The sequence below is a fragment of the Macaca mulatta genome, chromosome 8 (genome assembly GCF_049350105.2).
Source record: "Macaca mulatta isolate MMU2019108-1 chromosome 8, T2T-MMU8v2.0, whole genome shotgun sequence".
NCBI lineage: Eukaryota > Metazoa > Chordata > Mammalia > Primates > Cercopithecidae > Macaca > Macaca mulatta.
Window position 1 is genome coordinate 24,128,202 of NC_133413.1, and position 22,474 is coordinate 24,150,675.

Here is a 22,474-nt window from a genome sequence, read left to right on the forward strand (position 1 = left end):
CCCAAATTTAATAAAGCAGAGATTTCTCACAATAGTTTTGAGTTAATTAAAATTCAGAGTATGCCAAACAAAGCTAATAATTTTTATAATCCTTTAAAAAATTTTTAATAAAGTAAAGGACTAAAGCTTTGTTTTACCTAATGGCCATTTAGTATAAACCCAAAGATGTTGTAGGTGTAAAAGACATCTTAACAATTTCTTATTATTTACTAATTTTTTTAGAGACGGTCTTGCTCAGTTGTCTAGGCTGGAGTGCAGTGGCTCAGTCACAACTCACTGCAGCCCCAACCTCCTAGGCAAGTGATTTTCTTGCCTCAGCCTCATGAGTAGCTGGGACTATAGGTGTGCACCACCACACCCAACTAATTTTTATGTGTTTTTGGTAGAGACAGAGTTTCACCAGCTGGTCTCGAACTCCTGAGCTCAAGCAATTCACTCACCTCAGCCTCCCAAAGTGCTGAGATTCTTTTTGTAGGTGTGAGCCATCATACCTGGCCTACTTTTTGCTTTTTGTTTTTTAACTGATGATTCCAAGAGCCTGTTCAGTGTTTAGCACATAGATGTAGATAGCTGTAGTCTTTACTTAAGTTTGAATGAAGTGAGTTATGTGTGGGCTGAGTTCACTCAAAGCTTGCCTCAGCTAGGATTATTGACCATATACCCACTTCACTGGAGAATGAGTATGCCAAGAGACCGAGGCAGAATTTGCAAAATCACTTCTGCTGCAATGTATTTGTTAAAGCAGGTCACTAATGCCAGTTCAGATTCTAGGGGAGAGACATTAGACTCTCCCTTTTTTTTTTGAGACAAGGTCTCACTTTGTCATCCAGGCTGGAATGCAGTAGTGCTATCTTGGCTTACTGCAGCCTCAACTTCCTGGGCTCAAGTGATCCTCCCACCTTAGCCCCAGAAGTAGCTGGGACTACAGGCATGTGACACCACATCCAGCTAATTTTTGTTGTATTTTTAGTAGAGACGGGGTTTCACCATGTTGCCAAGGCTGGACTCAAACTCCTGAGCTCAAGCAATCTGCCTGCCTCAGCCTGCCAAAGTGCTAGGACTATAAGCATAAGCCACTGGGCCTGGCCTTAGACTCTACCTCTTGATAGGATAAAGTCAGGTCACTGCTATGCTTTAAATATGACCCCCAGAAGCGTATGTTGGCTGTTTGGGTGATGGGTATACTAGAAGCCCAGACCTTACCATTATGCAGTATATCCATGTAAAAAACCTACACATATACCCCTTGAATCTAAAATTTAAAAATAAGTATGTGTTGGAAAATTTATCCCAAATGCAATAGTGTTGGGAGGTGGGGCCTAATGAGAGGTGTTTAGGTCATGAAGGCCACCTCTCATGAATGCATTAATATTGATTATAAAAGGACTTGAGGCTGCAAGTTCTATCTCTTGCTCTCTTTTATCCCCTCTTTGCCCTTCCAGTATGGGATGATGCAGCAACCCATGCCAGATGCCTAGCCCCTCAATCTTGAACTTCTTTGCCTCTAGAACTATGAATGAATAAATTTCTATTCATTATAAATTATCCAGTCTGTAATATTTTGTCATATCAAAGCAAAACAGACCAAGACAGGGAGATTACAGAAGAGTATGTAGAGTGAGAAAAATTACTGCAGCCATTTTTTTTTTGTTTTTGCTTTTTTTAAAAAATTATACTTTAAGTTCTAGGGTACATGTGCACAACGTGCAGGTTTGTTACATAGGTATACATATGCCATGTTAGTTTGCTGCACCCATCCACTAACTCGTCATTTACATTAGGTATTTTTCCTAATGCTCTTCCCTCCCCGAGCCCCCGATCCCCTGACCAATACCAGTGTGTGATGTTCCCCACCCTGTGTCCATGTGTTCTCATTGTTCAGTTCCCACCTATGAGTGAGAACATGTGGTGTTTGGTTTTCTGTCCTTGTGATAGTTTGCTTAGAATGATGGTTTCCAGCTTCATCCATGTCCCTGCAAAGGACATGAACTCATCCTTTTTTATAGCTGCATAGTATTCCATGGTGTTTATGTGCCACATTTTCTTTATCTAGTCTATCACTGATGGACATTTGGGTTGATTCCAAGTCTTTGCTATTGTGAATAGTGCCGCAGTAAACATACGTGTGCATATGTCTTTATAGTAGAATGATTTATAATCCTTTGGGTATATGCCCAGTAATGGGATTGCTGTGTCAAATGGCATTTCTAGTTCTAGATCCTTGAGGAATTGCCACACTGTCTTCCACAATGGTTTAACTAATTTACACACACACCAACAGTGTAAAAGCATTCCTATTTCTCCACATCCTCTCTAGCACCTGTTGTTTCCTGACTTTTTAATGATCTCCATTCTAACTGACGTGAGATGGTAGCTCATTGTGGTTTTGATTTGCATTTCTCTGATGGCCAGTGATGATGAGCATTTTTTCATGTGTCTGTTGGCTACATAAATGTCTTCTTTTGAGAAGTGTCTGTTCATATCCTTTGCCCACTTTTTGATGGGGTTGCTTTTTTCTTATAAATTTGTTTAAGTTCTTTGTAGATTCTGGATATTAGTCCTTTGTCAGATGGGTGGATTGCAAAAATTTTCTCTTTTTGCTTTTTGAGATGGAGTCTCACTCTGTTGTGCAGGCTGACGATTGTAACTGACTTCAGCCTCAACCTGCTGGGCTCCAGAGATCCTTCTGTGTCAGCCTCCTGAGAAGCTGGGACTACAGGCAGATGCCACCACACATGGCTAATTAAAAAAAAAAAACCAATCTGTAGAGATGGGGTCTTACCATGCTGCCCAGGCTGGTTTCGGTCTCTTGGCTTCAAGCAATCTCACTAAGTTGGATTCCCAAAGTGCTGGGATTACAGGAGTGAGTCATCGTGCCTGGCTGGTTGCAGCCATTTTTAGAAAATAAAATGTGCTACAGACATTGTAAGGGCAAAATATTTAGCAATAACTGAGATTTCTAAAAATTGAAGATTGGCTAAATATTAATAAATTATGATATAAGTAAATTATATCTACCTGGGAGAAAATAAAAAAAATTTATGGTATTTTAAGGTATCTATGTACATACTTATGCATTGAGATATTTATCATCAAAATTTTTTACTAGTGCATATAAGTACTTAACACAATAGCAATTCAATAAAATTATTTGAATGAATTAATTGAGGATACTTTTCAATCATTCATAGTTTTTATGGTGAGAGTTTTCATTTTTTCTGTCTTATTTTATGTGTATTTTAGTTAGATGTTCACTTAGTCTGTTCAAGATGTGTTTTTTGTTTGTTTGTTTTGAGACGGAGCCTCGCTCTGTTGCCCAGGCTGGAGTTCAGTGGTGCGATCTCAGCTCACTGCAACCTCCACTTCCTGGGTTCAAGCGATTCTCCTGCCTCAGCCTCCTGAGGCAAGCACGCGCCCCCACGCCTGGCTAATTTTTGTATTTTTAGTAGAGACAGGGTTTCACCATGTTGGTCAGGCTGGTTTTGAACTCGACCTTATGATCCACCTGCCTCAGCCTCCCAATGTTCTGGGATTACAGGTGTGAGCCACCACGCCCGGCCTGTTCAAGATGTTATAAGAAAATGCCTTAGACTGGGTAATTTGTGAACAACAGAAATTTATTTCTTACAGTCCTAGAGGCTGGGAAGTCCAAGAGTCAGGTTACCAGCAGATTCTCTGTCTGGTGAGGGCCTGTTCCGTATAGGTGGCACCTTCTGTGTATCCTCACATGGCAGAAGGGACAAACAAGCTCCTTTGGCCCTCTTTTATAATGGCACAAATCCCATTCATGAGGGCACAGTCCTTATGACCTAATCATTTCCCAGATACTCCGCTGCTTAATACCACCATATTGGAGATTAGGTTTTACCTATGAATTTTTGAAGGACACAGACATTCAGATCATAGCAGCTGTTAAGAAACATTGAATCAGAAGTTTCTAGTCATTCTTTTTTTGTTGTTGTTGTTGTTGGTTTTTTTTTTTTTTTTTTTTTTAGACGGAGTCTGGCTCTGTCGCCCAGGCTGGAGTGCAGTGGCCGGATGTCAGCTCACTGCAAGCTCAGCCTCCCGGGTTCCCTCCATTCTCCTGCCTCAGCCTCCCAAGTAGCTGGGACTACAAGTGCCCACCACCTCATCCGGCCATTTTTTTTTGTATTTTTTAGTAGAGACAGGGTTTCACCGTGTTAGCCAGGATGGTCTCGATCTCCTGACCTTGTGATCCGCCCGTCTCGGCCTCCCAAAGTTCTGGGATTACAGGCTTGAGCCACCGCGCCCGGCCTTTTTTTGTTTTTTTTTGAGGCAGAATCTCTCTCTGTCACCCAGGCTGGAGTGCAATGATGCGATCTTGGCTCACTGCAACCTCCGCCTCCCAGGTTCAAGTGATTCCCCTGTTCCAGCCTCCCGAGTAGCTGGGATTACAGGCCCCCGCTACCATGTCCGTCTGGCTAACTTTTGTATTTTTAGTGGAGGCAGAGGGTCACTATGTTGGCCAGGCTGATCTCAGACTCCTGACCTCAGGTAATCTGCCCGCCTTGGCCTCCCAGAGTGCTGTGATTACAGGCGTGAGCCACTGCACCTAGCCAGAAGTTGCTAGTCATTCTAAACTGGAAAGTCAACATAATATTTTGAATCAAGCATTTAAAAAATGTCTCCTTTTCATAAATAGTTTATTTTTACATTTTTATCCCTTTCATTTATTTAGGAAAGAAGAATTATGAGTTTTTTTTTTTTTTTTAAACAGCTGGCAAATTAGAGAAAATATTTATACAGCTTCTAATAGGCATCTCAAATTATTTTGAAACATTTGGCAATATATCTTCTGTAATGTTTTGCCTGTAATAGTTGAATAGATATTCTCATTTGGTAATAACTTGGAAGATACAGAGTGGCCCATTTAAAATGGACTCTGATTTAAAGGTACTGTTGGAGGCATTGGTGACCGGCCATTTTTCCTTTTAAACAGAGAAAGTATGACAGAATCTATTTTCAAGAAACAGCCATAGCAATATTTTTAGTCTCATATGCTCGCATAGAATTTTGTCATTCCCCACCAGTAAATGGAATCTATTTCCACTCTTCTTGAACCTGGGCAGGCTTGTGACTCTTCCAACCAATTGAATATTATGGAAATTATGTGATGTGATTTCTGAGCCTATGATATAAATAGGATACAACTGATCCAGCAATCCCACTACTGAGTATCTACCCAAAGGAAAATAAATCAACATGTTTATTGCAGTACTATTCACAACAGCAAAGATACGGAATCCACGTTGAGTATCTATTAGTGGATGAATGGATAAAGAAAATATGGTATATATACACAATGGACTATTGTTCAGCCATTAAAAAAAACAAAATAATGTCACTTGCAGCAACATGGATGGAACTGGAGGTCATTATCTTAAGTTAAATAAGCTAGGCACAAAAAGACATATCATATATACTCACTTATATGTGGGAGCTAAAAATTTGAACACATGGAGGTAGAGAATGGAAAAATAGATAATAGAGACTGGGAAGGGCGAGTGGGAGAAAGGGGAAGGATGAAGAGAAGTGAGTTAAAGGGTACAAACATACATTAAGATAGGAGTAAGTTCAATGTTTGATAGCAGAGCAGGATGACTATACCTAACAAAAATCTATTGTACCCAGTGATGAACATCCTAAAGACCCTGGCTTGATACTGTGCATTATATACATGTAATTCCTCATGTACTCTGTAAATTTGCACAAATAAAAAGAGGGAAAAAAAGATACAACTTCTTCCTGGCTCTCTCTTTGTCTTGGGGTGCTTGTCGTTGGAACTAAGTCATACAAAGAGGCCACATGTGGGTGTTCTCATCAAAAACCTGAGCTAAGCTGCGGCCAACAGCCAGTATTAACCATGGTACGAGTGAGAAAGCTTTCAGGTAATTCCAGCCTCAGGCTGTCGAGTGTCCTGCTGAGGCTCCAGAAGTTGCGGAGCAGAGACAAGCCAGGTCCACTGTGCCCTGTCTGAATTTATGGTCCACAGAACCTATGATAGGTAATAAATGATTATTGCCTTAAGCCACTAAGTTTTGGGGTAATTTGTTACATGGCAGTAGATAATTCATACATATAATTTCTAGAAACATATAGGGAAATAAAGATTTGCCAGAAGACACATATATGTAAATGATATATAAATGATTCCTATGGATCATGTATGATCCATATATATATGATATGGGTGATATATCTAAAATATGGGTTATATATATATTCTCTGCTGTATCATTTATTTATGTTTTCTTTTTTTTAGAGGCAGAGTCTCACTCTGTCACCCAGGCTGTTGTGCAGTGGCTCAGTCGTAGGTCACTGCAGCCTTGAACTCCTGGGCTCAAGCGATCCTCCTGCCTCAGCCTCCCAAAGCACTGGGATTACAGGTGTGAGCCACGATGCCTGGCCCTGCAGTATAATTTACAATTTTTTGAAATAGTCTAGCTATCCAACAATAAGAAAATGTTTAAATAAATTATCATAAGCACAGTATTTTCGTAAATAAAATTTTCTACATTTTCTATATTCAAAAACAAAGTTTAAAGAATTGGTATATAGTCAATTATGTTATAATGATAAACCTAATTGACATATATTTACATAAATAAAGATGATTAAGAACAAAAAAGGCCTTACATCTGGTAAAGGACACGTACCCAGAACATACAAGAACTTTCATCAGTCAATAAGAAAACATATTAAATGTTTTAAATTGAACATTTAAATTTAAATGTTCAAAAGAATTGAACAAGCATGTCCCCAAAGAAGATACTCAAATGGCCGACCATTAAGCAAGTAGAAAGGTCCTCAACATCACTACTCATCAGAGAAATGCAAAGTAGAAAACAGATACCAGTAGATGTTCACTGTAATGGAATAAAATTTAGCAGATGAGCAATATCAAGTGTTGGCAAGGATATGAAGTAACTGGAACCCTACCATACCTTGATGGTGTGAAGGTAAAATGGTATCACTTTGTTAACTGTTGGGTGAAACCAATGTTGACCCCATAAACTTTCAGTCTCCTTCCTGGGTATATGCCCAAGAGAAAATAGTGCTTATGTCCACCATAGCACACATAGAATTATATTCATAGCAACTGTGTTCATAATGGCTCAAATTGGAAAGCTGCTCTAGTCAAACACTGTGCTGCCCTTATCTTTATTCACGCAGTAGTACTTAGCATGTAGCTACCTGTGTTTAGTTTAATATGTGTGTTAATGAAAATTTATTTAGGGGATTTCACCCCCCAATTTTTTAACTTTAAAACTATGGTTTCGCATTTCTTAAAACTTTTCTCTTTTTTTTTTTTTTTTTTTTTGAGACGGGGTCTCGCTCTGTGGCCCAGGCTGGAGCACAGTGGCGGGATCTCAGTTCACTGCAAGCTCCGCCTCCCGGGTTTACGCCATTCCCCTGCCTCAGCCTCCCGAGTAGCTGGGACTACTGGCACCCGTCACTTCGCCCGGCTAGTTTTTTGTATTTTTTTAGTAGAGACGGGATTTCACCGTGTTAGCCAGGATGGTCTCGATCTCCTGACCTCGTGATCCGCCCGTCTCGGCCTCCCAAAGTGCTGGGATTACAGGCTTGAGCCACCGCGCCCGGCCAAAACTTTTCTCTTTACATCAGTTTGGTTTCAGAAGACTAAAAGAAAGAGCTTGTTGCACAGATGGCCCAAAGCACAAATTATTAAAATGCTAACTTTTATCTACATCCAGCTCCAAATATTCAAATATTCCCTTACTCCTTGATCATTCTTTTTTTTTTTTTTTTTGAGACCAAGTCTCTGTCACCTAGGCTGGAGTAATAGATATATATGGTCCCCTATTCTAAGGTGATACAGTCATGCATCTGAGAAATGTGTCATGAGATGACTTTGTCATTGTGAGAACACCATGGAGTGTACTTACAGAAACCTAGATGGTATAACTACTACTATACATAGCCTATATGATATTGCCTATTACTTCTAGGCCACAAACCTGTACAGCAGGTTACTGTACTGAATACTGTAGGCAGTTACAACACAATGCTAAGTATTTGAGTATCTAAACATATCTAAACATAGAGAAGGTACAATAAAAATACAGTATAAAAGATAAAAACTGGTACACCTGTGTAGGGCACTTAACCATGAATGGGGCTTACAGGACTGGAAATTGCGCTAGGTGAGTCGGAGGTGAGTGATGAGTGAATGTGAGGGCCTAGGACATTATTGTACACTACTGGAGACTTTATAAGCTTTATAAACGTTGAACACTTAGGCTACACTAAATTTTAAAAAAAATTTTCTTGGCATGGTGGCTCATGCCTGTAATCCCAGCACTTTGGGAGGCTGAGGTAGGCAGATCACTTGAGCCCAGGAGTTCAAGACCAGCCTAGGGAGCATGGCAAAACCCCATCTCTACAAAAAATACAAAAATTAGCCAGGCATGGTGGCGCACACCTGTAGTCCCAGCTACTCGGGAGGCTGAGGTGAGCGAGGAGGTTTAGGGTGCCATGAGCCATGGTTGCACCATTGCACTCCTGCCTGGGCAACAGAGCAAGATCCTATCTCAAAAACAAAAAAAAATTTATTTATTCAATAGTAAAGTAAACAGCATACTGTAATTGTTTATAAACGTTTCAATTTTTAAAAACTTTTGGACTTTTTTATAATAACACCTAGCTTAAAACACAAATACATTGTATAGCTATAGAAAATAATTTTTATTGATATCTTTATAGGCTTTTTCTATTTAAAAAGTTTAATTTTTTTTTAACTTTTAGAATATTTTGGTAAAAATGAACACACACACACACACACACACCCCCACACAGAGCCTAGGTCTACACAGGGTCAGGATCATGAATATCGCTGGCTTGCCCCTCTACATCTTGATCCACTGGAACACCTTCAGGAGCAGTAACAGGCATGGAGCTGTCATCTCCTAGGATAACAATACCTTCTTCTGGAAGTCCTCCTGAAGGACCTGCCTGAGGCTCTTCTTGAGGAGATGTCACTCTTTTCAGAAATTGGCCCATGTGTTTTGCTTGATTTATTTCTATTTTTTATTGTAGATTTGTTTGTAAGCAGTTACTGCAGCATGAACGTTCCTGTGTATTAATGAAAAGCTTTCTGTTTTGGGGGCCCATGTTTTCACACTTCTTAAGGAGTTTGTTGAGGTCTGCAAAAGCTCCCAAACCCTTCACTGTGAATTTTCTTGGCGGTTCTTTTTCTTTCTGCAGCAAACTTCTTTCTCTCTTGCTACTTCTTCAGCTGTGCATTCCCATTCCAGTTCCGACTCAGTCAAATACTGTGACGTTATTGGGGCTATAACGTTACTAGATGAAAGGAGTTTTTCAGCTCCATTTAACTACAGTCCATTGTTGACCAAAACATCATTTTGTGGCACACAACTGTATTTAGTTAAGGTTAGGAAGCTGCTATCATTTTTTCGGTGAAATTTAAGTAGTTAAAATGAGTCAAGTAGTAGCTGAAAGCATGATGAAACTTACAATAGCACTTTCTTTACTTGTAAATGATACAATATGGTATGGCTAGATTAAGTCTTTTAAAAATACCCATAGATTTCAACTTGGTTCTTAAACTTGGTTCCATAAAGCTGGAAGTGGAACCATTGGACATATATCAGAAATTCAACTGAACGCCTCCTTTTAAATTTATGGTTTACGGACTTGTGGCTCTTCGATCCCAGGGGATCTAAAGTAGACTGTGTTCTAAAGTAGGCACATAACGAGACAACAGCCAATTTGAAAATATTAAATGAAGTTGCTAATTCTCCATGATATTATATATATAAACTTTGTACCTAATGTAAACTGAAGGTAATTGTTAGCATTTCCAGATTAGAAAACATAACTGGACTTCCCTTATTGTTTTTTTTTTTTTTTTTTTTTTTTTGAAACAGAGTCTAGTTCTGTCGCCCAGGCTGAAGTGCAGTGGCACAATCTCGGCTCACTGCAACCTCCATCTCCCAGATTCAAGCAATTCTCCTGCCGCAGCCTCCCAAGTAGCTGGGATTACAGGCTTGTGCCATCATACCCGGCTAATTTTTGTATTTTTAGTAAAGACAGGGTTTCATCATGTTGGCCAGGCTGGTTAGGAACTCCTGACCTCAAGTGATCCACCCACCTCAGCCTCCCAAAGTGCTGGGATTACAAGCGTGAGCCACCGCACCAGGCCCCTTATCCATTCTTTTATGCTCTGTTACTATAGCAAATTATTCTCAGACACAGCTCCATCCTGGTAGTAGTGTTCTTGTTATTATCAGTAACAAAGTACCTTAAGCTACTGCTTTTGTTTTGTTTTGTTTTGAGACGGTATGTTGCTCTGTTGCCCAGGCTGGAGGTCAGTGGCACGAGCTCAGCTCACTGCAACCTCTGCCTCCCGCGTTCAAGCGATTCTCCTGCCTCAGCTTCCCGAGTAACTGGGATTACAGGCCCTTGTCACTACACCTGGCTAATTTTTGTATTTTTAGTAGAGACGGAGTTTCACCATGTTGTCCAGGCAGGTCTTGAACTCCTGACCTCAAGTGATCTGCCCACCTAAACCTCCCAAAGTGCTAGGATTACAGGCGTGAGCCACTGTGTCTGGCCTAAGCTACTGCCTTTTAAGAATAAAGTATATATACACGGTTCCCCTGATGAGGAACTATAGTGAGGCTGCTATTTTGTTTTTTAATTTTTTTGGAGATGGAGTTTTCGCTCTTGTCACCCAGGCTGAAGTGCAGTGGTACAATCTCAGTTCACTGCATTCTCTATCTCCTGGATTCAAGTGAGTCTCCTGCCTCAGCCTCCTGAGTAGCTGGGATTACAGGTGTGCGCCACCACACGCAGCTAATTTTTGTATTTTTAGTAGAGACAGGGTTTCACCCACGTTGGCCAGGCTGGTCTTCAACTCCTGACCTCAGGGTGATTTACTCGTCTCAGCCTCCCAAAGTGCTGGGATTACAGGCGTGAGCCATGGTGCCTGGCACAGACTTCTAAGACATAGGTGCTATTAGGTCAGTTATATGGGAGAAATAAATACCATTTTAGTATTGTGATTACTTTTCTTTTATTTTCTTTAACCATCGTTTCATTTTTAACACCATAGATAGAAAAACAAAGATACTCATATCACCTAGTGTCTTGTTTATAACTTGTTTCCTGAATCAGCTTCAAGTCTTTCATGTTTATGTATAAAACATTATAGGGCTGGGCACGGTGGCTCATGCCTGTAATCCCAACTCTTTGGGAGGCCGAGGCAGGTGGATCACCTGAGGTCAGGAGTTCGAGAGCAGCCTGGCCAACATGGTGAAACCTTGTCTCTACTAAAAATACGAAAATTAGCCAGGTGTGGTGGCATGCACCTGTAGTCCCAGCTACTTAGGAGGCTGAGGCAGAAGAATCGCTTGAACCTAGGAGGCAGAGGTTGCAGTGAGCTGAGATCATGTCACTGCACTCCAGCCTGGGTTGACAAGAGCAAGCCTCCATCTAAAAAAAACAAACAACAAAAGCCATTATAATTTATGCACACACAAATCTTTAAAATGACTTTGTGACCTTTTTATACTTAGAATTGATGATTTATGATATATAGTATCTTAGAATTTTTTTCCCATGTACTAGTATTGTGGATGTGAAGTCATGGTGATTTATTAGGTTTAATTTGTCAGGTAACAGGATTGTGTTCTGTTTGTTCTTTATATGTTTAAATATTTTAAATTACTATTTTTTTTTTTGTAGCTGTCCCCTTTCCTCCAACCCAACGGCTTACTTTCAAGGAAGTATTTGAGAATGGGAAACCTAAAGTTGATGTTTTAAAAAACCATTTGGTAAAAGAAGGACGACTGGAAGAGGAAGTAGCCTTAAAGATAATCAATGATGGGGCTGCCATCCTGAGGCAAGAGAAGACTATGATAGAAGTAGATGCTCCAATCACAGGTATAAAAAGTATTTGCATTATACTTTTTACAGTATAGATTTGCATGAGCAGTTTTGAGAAATAATTACAAATAACCAGCTAAAAAGTGGTGTGATAATTTTTCTAGAAATTATGAGACGGTCAGGATTGGTTAGGATATTTGTTGTTAATTGAAGAAATACAATTTTAACTGTCTCATATTTCCAGTAGAACTTTAGTATGAATAGATTGACTACAGTTATACAGCCATCCTGTCAAAAGCTAGAGTGATTTAAGTTAGAAGTTAAACTGTGATCCTTTTTGGTGTAATGCCCTTTGTCTTCTAAGATATAATTTCTCACCTCACTTTGTAACTTTTTTTCCTAGTGTGTGGTGATATTCATGGACAATTCTTTGACCTAATGAAATTATTTGAAGTTGGAGGATCACCTAGTAACACACGCTACCTCTTTCTGGGTGACTATGTGGACAGAGGCTATTTCAGTATAGAGGTAAAATTAAACTAGATATGTTGGGACTATTATATTGTCTTTTTAAAAAGATGATTTCCATTCTTCAATAGAAATTAAAATGAGAACTCTGGCAGAATTTATAAACTTTGTTACTTTCAAAATTAAAGTAGTAGAAATGTTTTCTTTGATAGAACAGTTATTCCTTTTTCAAAACCAGTAGAAAATCTGACAAATAGGCTATATATTAATATTAACCCAATTTTGCAAATAGTTAAATGTTCACTAACTTTTCCTCTTGAAGATAGTATACAGGATTGTATAAAAATGACATAAATTACTGTTCACCCTAAATGGGGTTTAGATTAGCTGACCTTAATTATAAGACTATAAGCTGCTGAGCTACAATTAACACGTAGATTAACTGCCAGTGCTAAATAAGCACTAAGCTTTTTGTAGGAATAATGTCTGGTACTGGTGCACATAGTAAGCACTTAACAAATGTTCACTGAAGGGGAAAAATGAGTTGTAGTTAATGAAAACTTATACTTTCCTTTTATATATTTTGAAAAAGGAAAGACAGGAACGTGATTAGAATTAAATAGAACCTTTTATGTGTAAAAGATAAAACTACTTTAGAACTTTATGCAAGGACTTGTGTACAGTGGAACCACAGCACATTCATACTTAATGTTTGTTGATTCAACTCTACATGCTGGCAAGTAAAAGAGAAAAAAACTTTTGAAATAGCGTGGGTAATAGAATTTGTAATGTGACCAAGAATAAGCTGTGAGCTGAGAAATTGAGTCTGCTTTCTGTCTTTGCTCTCTGTAGTCCTGCCTGCCCTCATTGTGTGAGAATCTCACTGTACTAAGTGTGCTTCTGGTGGTTATGTCATGCAGCCTCACTCCTAAATGCAAGTCAGCTCTCTTACCTGATGCCCAAGCAAAGGAGCGGCAGTTGCTCTATATAGCTGGAGAAAAAATAAGCAACAAAATGGATTTTTAGTTTTCAGTTAGATAGGCAGTCTAAATTCATGAGTCAGAAAAGTTCAATGTTGGCCAGGCACAGTGGCTTACACCTGTAATCCCAGCACTTTGGGAGGCCGAGGTGGGGAGATTATGAGATCAGAAGATCGAGACCATCCTTGCTAACACGGTGAAACCCCGTCTCTACTAAAAATACAAAAAATTAGCCGGGCGTGGTGGCGGGTGCCTGTAGTCCCAGCTACTCGGGAGGCTGAGGCAGGAGAATGGCGTGAACCCGGGAGGCAGAGCTTGCAGTGAGCCAAGATCGCGCTACTGCACTCCAGCCTGGGTGACAGAGCGAGACTCTGTCTCAAAAAAAGAAAAAAGAAAAAAGAAAAAAAAAAAGTTCAGTGTTAGCTACCAGTGAGCAAAATTCATTGAGTGTCAAATTTGAGAACCAAAGTTAAAGGTAAAACCTGAAAAAATGGTAAAGCCCATTTTCCTGCTGCTCAGTAATTGTCCAAGGTCTCTAAATAGGTACCATGAATAGGTGGAGCTCATCCTTGCAGACTGTGTCACTGAAGAGCTTCCCTGTTGCCACTCATATCATGCATGTTTCAGTAGACAGTAAGTCAGATGTATGGACGTGGGGCCGCCCACAGTGGCTTACGCCTGTAATCCCAGCACTTTGGGAAGCCGAGGTGGGTGGATTACCTGAGGTCGGGAGTTCAAGACCAGCCTGGCAAACATGGTGAAACCTCATCTCTACTAAAAATACAAAAATTTGCCAGGCATGGTGGTGGGCACCTGTAATCCCAGCTACTTGGGAGGCTGAGGCAGGATAATCGCTTGAACCTGGGAGGTGGAGGTTGTAGTGAGCTATCATGCCACTGCACTCCAGCCTGGGCAACAGAGTAAGACTCTGTCTCCAAAAAAAAGAAAGAAAGAAAGTATGGATGTTAGAAAGACACATTGAGTGTTTATTTCTTTGTGTGTTTGCTAGCCTGAGGAGGTTTTAGAGGGTAAAGATTAGAAGAATACAAAACTTAGTGAATTTCTAATTAGCCATTTTATTTTATTTTATTTTTTAAGAGATGGGGTCTTGCTATGTTGCCTAAGCTGGAGTACAGTGGCTATACACAGATGTGATCATTTCGTACCTCAGCCTCCGACTCCTGGATTCAAGCCATCCTCCCGCCTCTGCTTCCTGAGTATCTGGAACTATAGATGCACACCACTGTGCCTGGCTAGTCATTTTATTTAATAAAACAACTTTTTAAAAATTTATTTATTTATTTTTTGAGACAGAGTTTCACTACTATTGCCCAGGCTGGAGTGCAATGAGTGCAATGGCACAATCTCGGCTCACTGCAACCTCCGCCTCCTGGGTTCAAGCAATTCTCCTGCCTCAGCCTCCAGAGTAGTTGGGATTACAGGCACCTGCCACCACGCCCGGCTAATTTTTTGTATTTTTAGTAGAAACGGGGTTTCACCATCTTGGCCAGGCTGGTCTTGAACTCCTGACCTTGTGGTCCACCTGCCTCGGCCTCCCAAAGTGCTGGGATTACAGGTGTGAGCCACTGTGACTGGCAATAAAACAACCTTTTTTTTTTTTTTTTTTTTGAGACAGAGTCTTGCTCTGTTACCCAGGCTGGAGTGCAGTGGCGTGATCTCAGCTCACTGCAAGCTCCGCCACCTGGGTTTTAAGCAGTTCTCTGCCTCTGCCTCCCAAGTAGTTGGGATTACAGGTGTTTGCCACCACATCTAGTTAATTTTTGTATTTTTAGTAGAGATGGGGTTTCACCGTCTTGGCCAGGCTGGTCTTGAACTCCTGAACTTGTGATCCACCCGCCTCGGCCTCCCAAAGTGTTGGGATTACAGGCATGAGCTACTGCGCCCAGCCTGAAACAACTTTTTAATGATAAATTATGCCAAATTATCTTCTGATTAACTCATATAACTTAAAATAACTTTAAAATAGTTTTAGTTCATTAATACATTCAATAAAGCACATAGAAAATACCAACGATTTTGTGCACATATATCATGTTCAGAATATTTTGTGTTATGCATTTTTTTCCTCACTCATCAATAAAGTTTCCTGAGTGCCAACTTTATGGTAGGCTATGAGAATAAAATAAAGAATAAAATTTATGCTCTGTAGGAGCTTCCAGTCTAATAGAAGAGATACACTTACGAATAGATTTTCATTATAATATAAAATGGGCTTTTTGAATTAAGTGTTTTTCATGTTAGGACCTAGCACAGTGCCTAACACATAGTTGGCACACAGTTAATATTTGTTGAATGGATGAATGTTAATAAATCATAGTTTGTATTTAGCTTTATCCTGTTAATTGCATGTTTGCTAACTGAAAGGGTTTTTTCTGCAATAACTTTAGAGATAAATGAATCAAAACTTTAAGGTGACAATGACATTTTATACCAGTGTTAAAACTGAAGTATGAGATCTATCTAGTGTTCATTGGAAGTCACTTTTTATAAACCACTAAGATTATAAACCTCTATAGGCTATAGCTTACTCTAACATGTTGCAAGTATACACTTGAAAAATAATTTTTTAATCAATATTCTTGATAACCATGAGTGTGATGTTTTTGTTTAATAGATGAAAATAAGGTCATGGAATTCTTATTAAAATTTTTTGTTATAAATAATTTATTTTTTAATAGAAAATTGGGAAATGCAGAATCTAGGAAACAAAAGCTTTCTACAAATCAGAGGTAATCACTGTTAATGTTTTATTATATTTTCTTACAGCCTTTTTTCTTCTTTTGCATTTGTATACATTTTGTTTTTAAGAAAATTGAGGGCATTTTGTATGCTCCTTTTCTGATCTTCTTTTTCTACTCAAGATGATATGGAAAGCATTTTTCTGTATTGTTAAGATTTCTCCAGAAGTGTAGTGTCAAAGTCAAATAAAATAGAGACAAATCTCTGAAATTAAAACATTTTATCTGGGAAGAAAAAGACCAGCTGGCCAACATGGTGAAACCCCATCTCTACTAAAAATACAAAAATTAGCCAGGTATGGTGGCAGGCGCCTGTAATCCCAGCTACTTGGGAGGCTGAGGTGGGAGAATGGCTTGAGCCTAGGAGGTGGAGGCTGCAGTGAGCCCAGATCACCCCACTGCACTCCAGCCTGGGTGACTGAGCAAGACACTGTCTCAAAAAAAAAAAAAAAAAAAAGAAAGAAAAGAAAAAAATGCAGTTTGGGGCATACACACAGACTGAGCCGTCTTTGGTATGTCTGAAAAAAAGAGAGGGTTAGGTTTTATGAGAAAGAAAAATGTTATGTATTGCTGTTTGAGAAAGTTCATTGACACTAGTAAGGTTCGGGAGAGCTGACAAGTTTTACTTAATTTCATGTAATCAATTTATATTCTGCTTGATCTCCATTAGTAGTTTCATGATTCCGTCAGTTTGTTAGAGTTGTGGAAATTTTTATTTAGCCTATTGCTGTTAATGTTATCAGCAACCTATATTTAAGAATACTTGTTGAAGTCTTTTCCATGAATCTGACTGTGCATGTTTTTAGAGACAAAACAGTAACTGTGAATGACAAAAGCTTAGAACAGCCATGGTTAAAAATCTGATGAAAGTTCACAATTGATAAGGAATTTTGTTATTTCTATCATAGATAGCATTTTAGGATACAATAATCAGAGTTAAGACTGAAAACATATTAGATTTTTATGAATTATACAGTTTTTGAAACATTTATATTAACATACCCATAAATGCAACTAAAAGAAGATCTAATATCACTTACCATTTAAGTTTCTTATATAATTTACTAAATAAGCCTGATCATTTCATATCTCTGTAAGATGAGAGACACAGATCTTTTGAGGCTTTCCAGGGGTTGAACTGGAAAATCCTGAAGTTAATTTAATTTAATTTTATTTTTTTGAGATGGAGTCTCGCTCTGTCACCCAGGCTGGAGTGCAGTGGTGCAATCTCAGCTCACTGCAACCTCCGCCTCCCAGGTTCAAGTGATTCTCCTGCCTCAACCTCCTGGGTAGCTGGGATTACAGCCCCCCGCCACCATGCCCAGCTAATATTTGTATTTTTAATAGAGATGGGGTTTCACCATATTGACCAGGCTGGTCTCGAACTCCTAATCTCAGATGATCCACCTGCCTCAGCCTCCCAAAGTGCCAGGATTACAGGTGCGAGCCACTGCAGCCAGCCCCAAAGTTAATTTTAGGTCCAAAGTACTTGAGGCTGGTTACATTGGCTTAAGCCTGTAATCCCAGTTCTTTGGGAGGCCTAGATGGGAGGCTAACTTGTGTTTAGGAGTTCAAGACCAGCCTGAGCAAGACCTTGTCTCTACAAAAATAAAAAACAAAGACTTAATTGAGGGTTTGATTTTGGGGACGTTTGTCAAAGATGTCAGAAGGCTCAGAACATCTGATCAAAACAGAATCACACAGGTCACTATAAAATAATGGTCATTTGGCTGTGTGCAGTGGCTCATGCCTGTAATCCCACACTTTGGGAGGCCGAGGCAGGTGGATCACCTGAGGTCAGGTGTTTGAGTCCAACTTGGCCAACATGGTGAAACCCCGTCTGTACTAAAAATACAAAAAAGTAGCCAGGCATGGTGGCGGGTGCCTGTAACTCCAGCTACTCGGGAGGCTGAGGCAGGAGAATCACTTGAACCTGGGAGGCAGAGGTTGCAGTGAGCCAAGATCGCGCCACTGCACTGCAGCCTGGGCAACAAGAGCCAAACTCTGTCTCAAGAAAAATAAACAATAATAATAATAATAATATTCATTCGGCCAATGATAATCAGAAGATTTCCAAAGTAATAAAGTTACATGGATGTAAAAAACTTTAACTTCCTTAAAGCTTAGTTTTCCTAAGTAATAAAATACCTAATAAGGGCAACACAGAAATTATCTTGATGAAATGCAAAAGTTTTGTTTCCTTTTTTTTTTTTTAATACTTGAGATTCTGGGATACATGTACAGAACATGCAGGTTTGTTACATAGGTATCCATGTGCCATGGTGGTTTGCTGCATCCATCAACCTGTCATCTACGTTAGGTATTTCTCCTAATGCTATCCCTCCCCTAGCCCCCATCCACCGACAGGCCCCGGTGTATGATGTTCCCCTCCCTGTGTTCTCATTGTTGAGCTCCCACTTATGAGTGAGAACATGTGGTGTTTGGTTTTCTGTTCCTGTGTTAGTTTGTTGAGAATGATGGTTTCCAACTTCATCCATGTCCCTGCAAAGGACATGAACGCATCCTTTTTTATGGCTGCATAGTACTCCATGGTGTATATGTGCCACATTTTCTTTATCCAGTCTATCATTGATGGGCATTTGGGTTGGTTCCAAGTCTTTACTATTGTGAATAGTGCTGCAATAGACATACGTGTGCATGTGTCTTTATAGTAGAATGATTTATAATCCTTGGGGTATATACCCAGTAATGGGATTACTGGGTCAAATGGTATTTCTGGTTTTAATCCTTGAGGAATCGCCACACTGTCTTCCACTGTGGTTGAACTAATTTACACTCCCATCAACAGGGTAAAAGCGTTCCTGTTTCTCCACATCCTCTCCAGAATCTGTTGTTTCCTGACTTTTTAATGATCGCCATTCTAACTGGCATGAGATGGTATCTCATTGTGGTTTTGATTTGGATTTCTCTAATGACCAGTGATGGTGAGCCTTTTTTCATATATTTGTTGGCCGCATAAATGTCTTCTTTTGAGAAGTGTCTGTTTATATCCTTTGCCCACTTTTTGATGGGGTTGTTTGTTTTTTTCTTGTAAATTTGTTTAAGTTCCTTGTAGATTCTGGATATTAGCCCTTTTTCAGATGGATAGGTTGCAAAAATTTTCTCACATTCTGTAGGTTACCTGTTCACTCTGTTGATAGTTTCTTTTGCTGTGCAGAAACTCTTTAGCTTAATTAGATTCCATTTGTCAATATTGGCTTTTGTTGCCATTGCTTTTGGTGTTTTAGTCTTGAAGTCTTTGCCCATGCCTATGTCCTGAATGAAGCATATAAAAGTTTTGTTTCTTAAACAAACTACCAAAAAGGTAAAGAAAAACCTTCTGTAGTATGATTGTTTCTTCTTATGCTATGTTCACTTACATAACCTGGAAATCAAACCTGATGAAAAGAATACTTGAATTAATCAGACAGAGAAAGAATGTGCCCAAGATTATGAGTGTTGCAATTCAGATACATCAAGAAAAGTCAAGAATTACACTACAGGAAAACATTGCTTTTCTAGGCTTTTAAGATAAACCTCTTAGTGTCAGATCATAACAGTAGAGTTAGAATAGGAGAAAAAAAGTTACAGGAGCAGATGAAAAAGTTGGAGAGAGCCACCTTCTAGCCAAGCAAAAATATATACTTTTTCTTTTTTTTTGAAACGGAGTCTCGCTCTGTCACCCAGGCTGGAGCGCAGTGGCCGGATCTCAGCTCACTGCAAGCTCCACCTCCCAGGTTTATGCCATTCTCCTGCCTCAGCCTCCCGAGTAGCTGGGACTACAGGCGTCCGCCACCTCGCCCAGCTAGTTTTTTGGATATTTTAGTAGAGACGGGATTTCACCGTGTTAGCCAGGATGGTCTCGATCTCCTGACCTCGTGATCTGCCCGTCTTGACCTCCCAAAGTGCTGGGATTACAGGCTTAAGCCACCGCGCCCGGCCAAAAAATATATACTTTTTCAAGTGGAGAAAGAACAGAAGGCAATAATATGTGACTTGCAATCATGTGCAGTGAAGGACAGCAGAATTTGAACTTCTGAGGTATACATCTGAGAAGTTTCAAAAAGAAACAGATTTCAGAATTAAGTATCAAAACCTCTTGCAGTTTTACTAAGAGAAAATCAATACTTTAAGAAAAGCCCTGTTCTACCATAGGAGACCACATTTTTTAGTTTTATATTAGTGTCTTTTTAATATCAAAGCTCAATCTTTAGCAAGACTATATGTCTTATTTATTTATTTATTTATTTATTTATTTATTTATACAAAGTCTCACTCTGTCACCCAGGCTGGAGTGCAGTGGTACAATCTCGACTCACTGTAGCCTCTGCCTCCAAGGTTCATGCCATTCTCCTGCCTTAGCCTCCCGAGTAGCTGGGACTACAGGCATGTGCCACCACGCCCAGCTAGTTTTTTGTATTTTTAGTAGAGACGGGGTTTTGCAGTGTTAGCCAGGATGGTCTCGATCTCCTGACCTTGTGATCTGCCTACCTTGGCCTCCCAAAGTGCTGGGATTACAGGTGTGAACCACTGCACCCAGCCCCATATGCCATTTTATTTTAATTATAGCCAGCTTGATCACATACAAAATTCCATTTATAAATTCCGTTTTCACAAACCCTATTACAGTTTCGCTCAGACCTTTAATGACATGCTTGGACTTTCTGCTTTGTCCTTATTTCCTTTCTTAAATAACCATTTTATTTTAGGACAAAAATTTGCCACATAAGATTCTTTATCATACAAAATTATTTCTCAATAAAGAACACATTTTAATGCCTATCTTATAATTAAAAAAAAAAATTTAAGAAACAGGGTCTTCTCTTCACCCAGACTGGAGTATAGTGGTACAATCATAGCTTACTATAACCCTGAGCTCCTGGGCTCAAGCAATCCTTCTGCCTCAGCCACCCCAATTAGCTAGGATTACAGGTGTGTGCTGTCACACTTGGCTAATTTTTTTTTTTTTTTAATTTTTTTTGGAGATGGGTCTCACTGTGTTGTTCAGGCTGGCCTTGAACTTCTGGCTTCAGGATACCCTCCAACCTCAGCCTCCCAAAGTGCTAGGATTACAGGCATGTGCCACCACAGCCAGCTTTTATCAACAATTTTAAAAACAAGTAATTTATCAGAGATGTACTTAAGTCACAAGAACTGAAAAAAAAATTTGGGTTAATTACTATATATTTTATATGAGCACTCATTTATTTAAACCAATCAGAATAAATTTTTTAGGGATTTCTGGCTGACTACATCAGATTTGATTATGTAGACACAGCATATAACATAGTATATATATATAATATAAGCACATCTACACAGATATACATACTTATAAATAAATTCTTATGGCTTTTGTTTTAGAGTTTTGGTCATGAGATAGTAAAACACTCGCCAGTTTATAAAAAACAGTTGGATCCAGATTATCTTTCTGACAAAATGGAATAAGGCCAAACTTAATGTTCTTTTTTAAAACTGGCAATATTATAAGGGTTGTGAACTAAATTTTGAGTAACGTAGTTTGAGTCAGTTACCAATAAACTGGATTCGACACAGAATAGTTAATTGTGGAAATATGACTGAATTATCTTCTAACAAGATGTGTTCAGTATCTTCTTGGTCTCAATTCTTTATCCTTGAAGATAAAAGTGTTGTCATTCCTTTTACTATAGGCAGGCTGTGTTTACATGGGAATTTCATTTTTGCAAAGGAAACAGCATGAAGGTCAAAATGATTTTCTTTAATATCTGCTGGTTTTAAGGGTTTTACTTAAATGGTCAGTATGCCAGAATAGCCTAAGAGTTTTGAAAAAAGAGAGTTTAGTTTAGAAAAAGATGAGAGGAGGCAGAGCGGGAGGGGAGAGCTCTAGAGAGGAAAGTGTTTCAGCTAGCTTTGAGGGAGTATTTTTTTAGGAAGTCATTCTTTGAGTCCTGAATCCTTTTTTTTAGCCTTAAAATATCAATGAGATATGCATATCTTATTTGCTGTGTATTGTTTTATAACTGTGGTCTTTTAGTTTAAAGAACAACAGACTGTTTGAATGATCCTTATAATATTTGAACATGTTACCAGCTGGAATCCCAGAAAATATCTTGGCATGTCTTTGAATTTTGAGAGCCCATTTTATTGTGGGTGCTCTGGTTTAATCCCAAATACACAAAAACCAATTAAATGTAAGCACTGAATTTGGAAAGGCCAAATAAACGCAAGCACAGATGGGAAAATAAAGTACCCACTTACCAAGAAGAATGATAAGAAGCCTTCTCCAACTGAAAGAAAAAAGAGAGATCCCAGGGCCTCAACCCAAAGGGAAAAGTCTCTTCCCTGAGACCCCACAGCCAGGGTCTACAAGGAGGAAGAGTCTTCCTTAATAGGAGA

The 22,474-nt window shown here is 39.3% G+C and overlaps 1 protein-coding gene across 9 annotated transcripts in view; it reads left to right on the forward strand.

The window, feature by feature from the left end:
* Positions 1 to 22,474, forward strand: part of PPP3CC (protein phosphatase 3 catalytic subunit gamma) — a 102,244-nt gene that overhangs the window by 23,443 nt on the left and 56,327 nt on the right. For 8 of the 9 annotated variants that reach the window (XM_077943181.1, XM_015144949.3, XM_015144950.3 and 5 more), the window contains exons 2-3: positions 11,749 to 11,946; positions 12,293 to 12,417. In XM_077943181.1, coding sequence (XP_077799307.1) covers positions 11,749 to 11,946; positions 12,293 to 12,417 — 323 coding nt within the window. Of the gene's footprint in view, positions 1 to 6,289; positions 6,408 to 11,748; positions 11,947 to 12,292; positions 12,418 to 22,474 lie in introns of those variants that run through there. The other variant, XM_077943183.1, reaches the window with a different exon arrangement.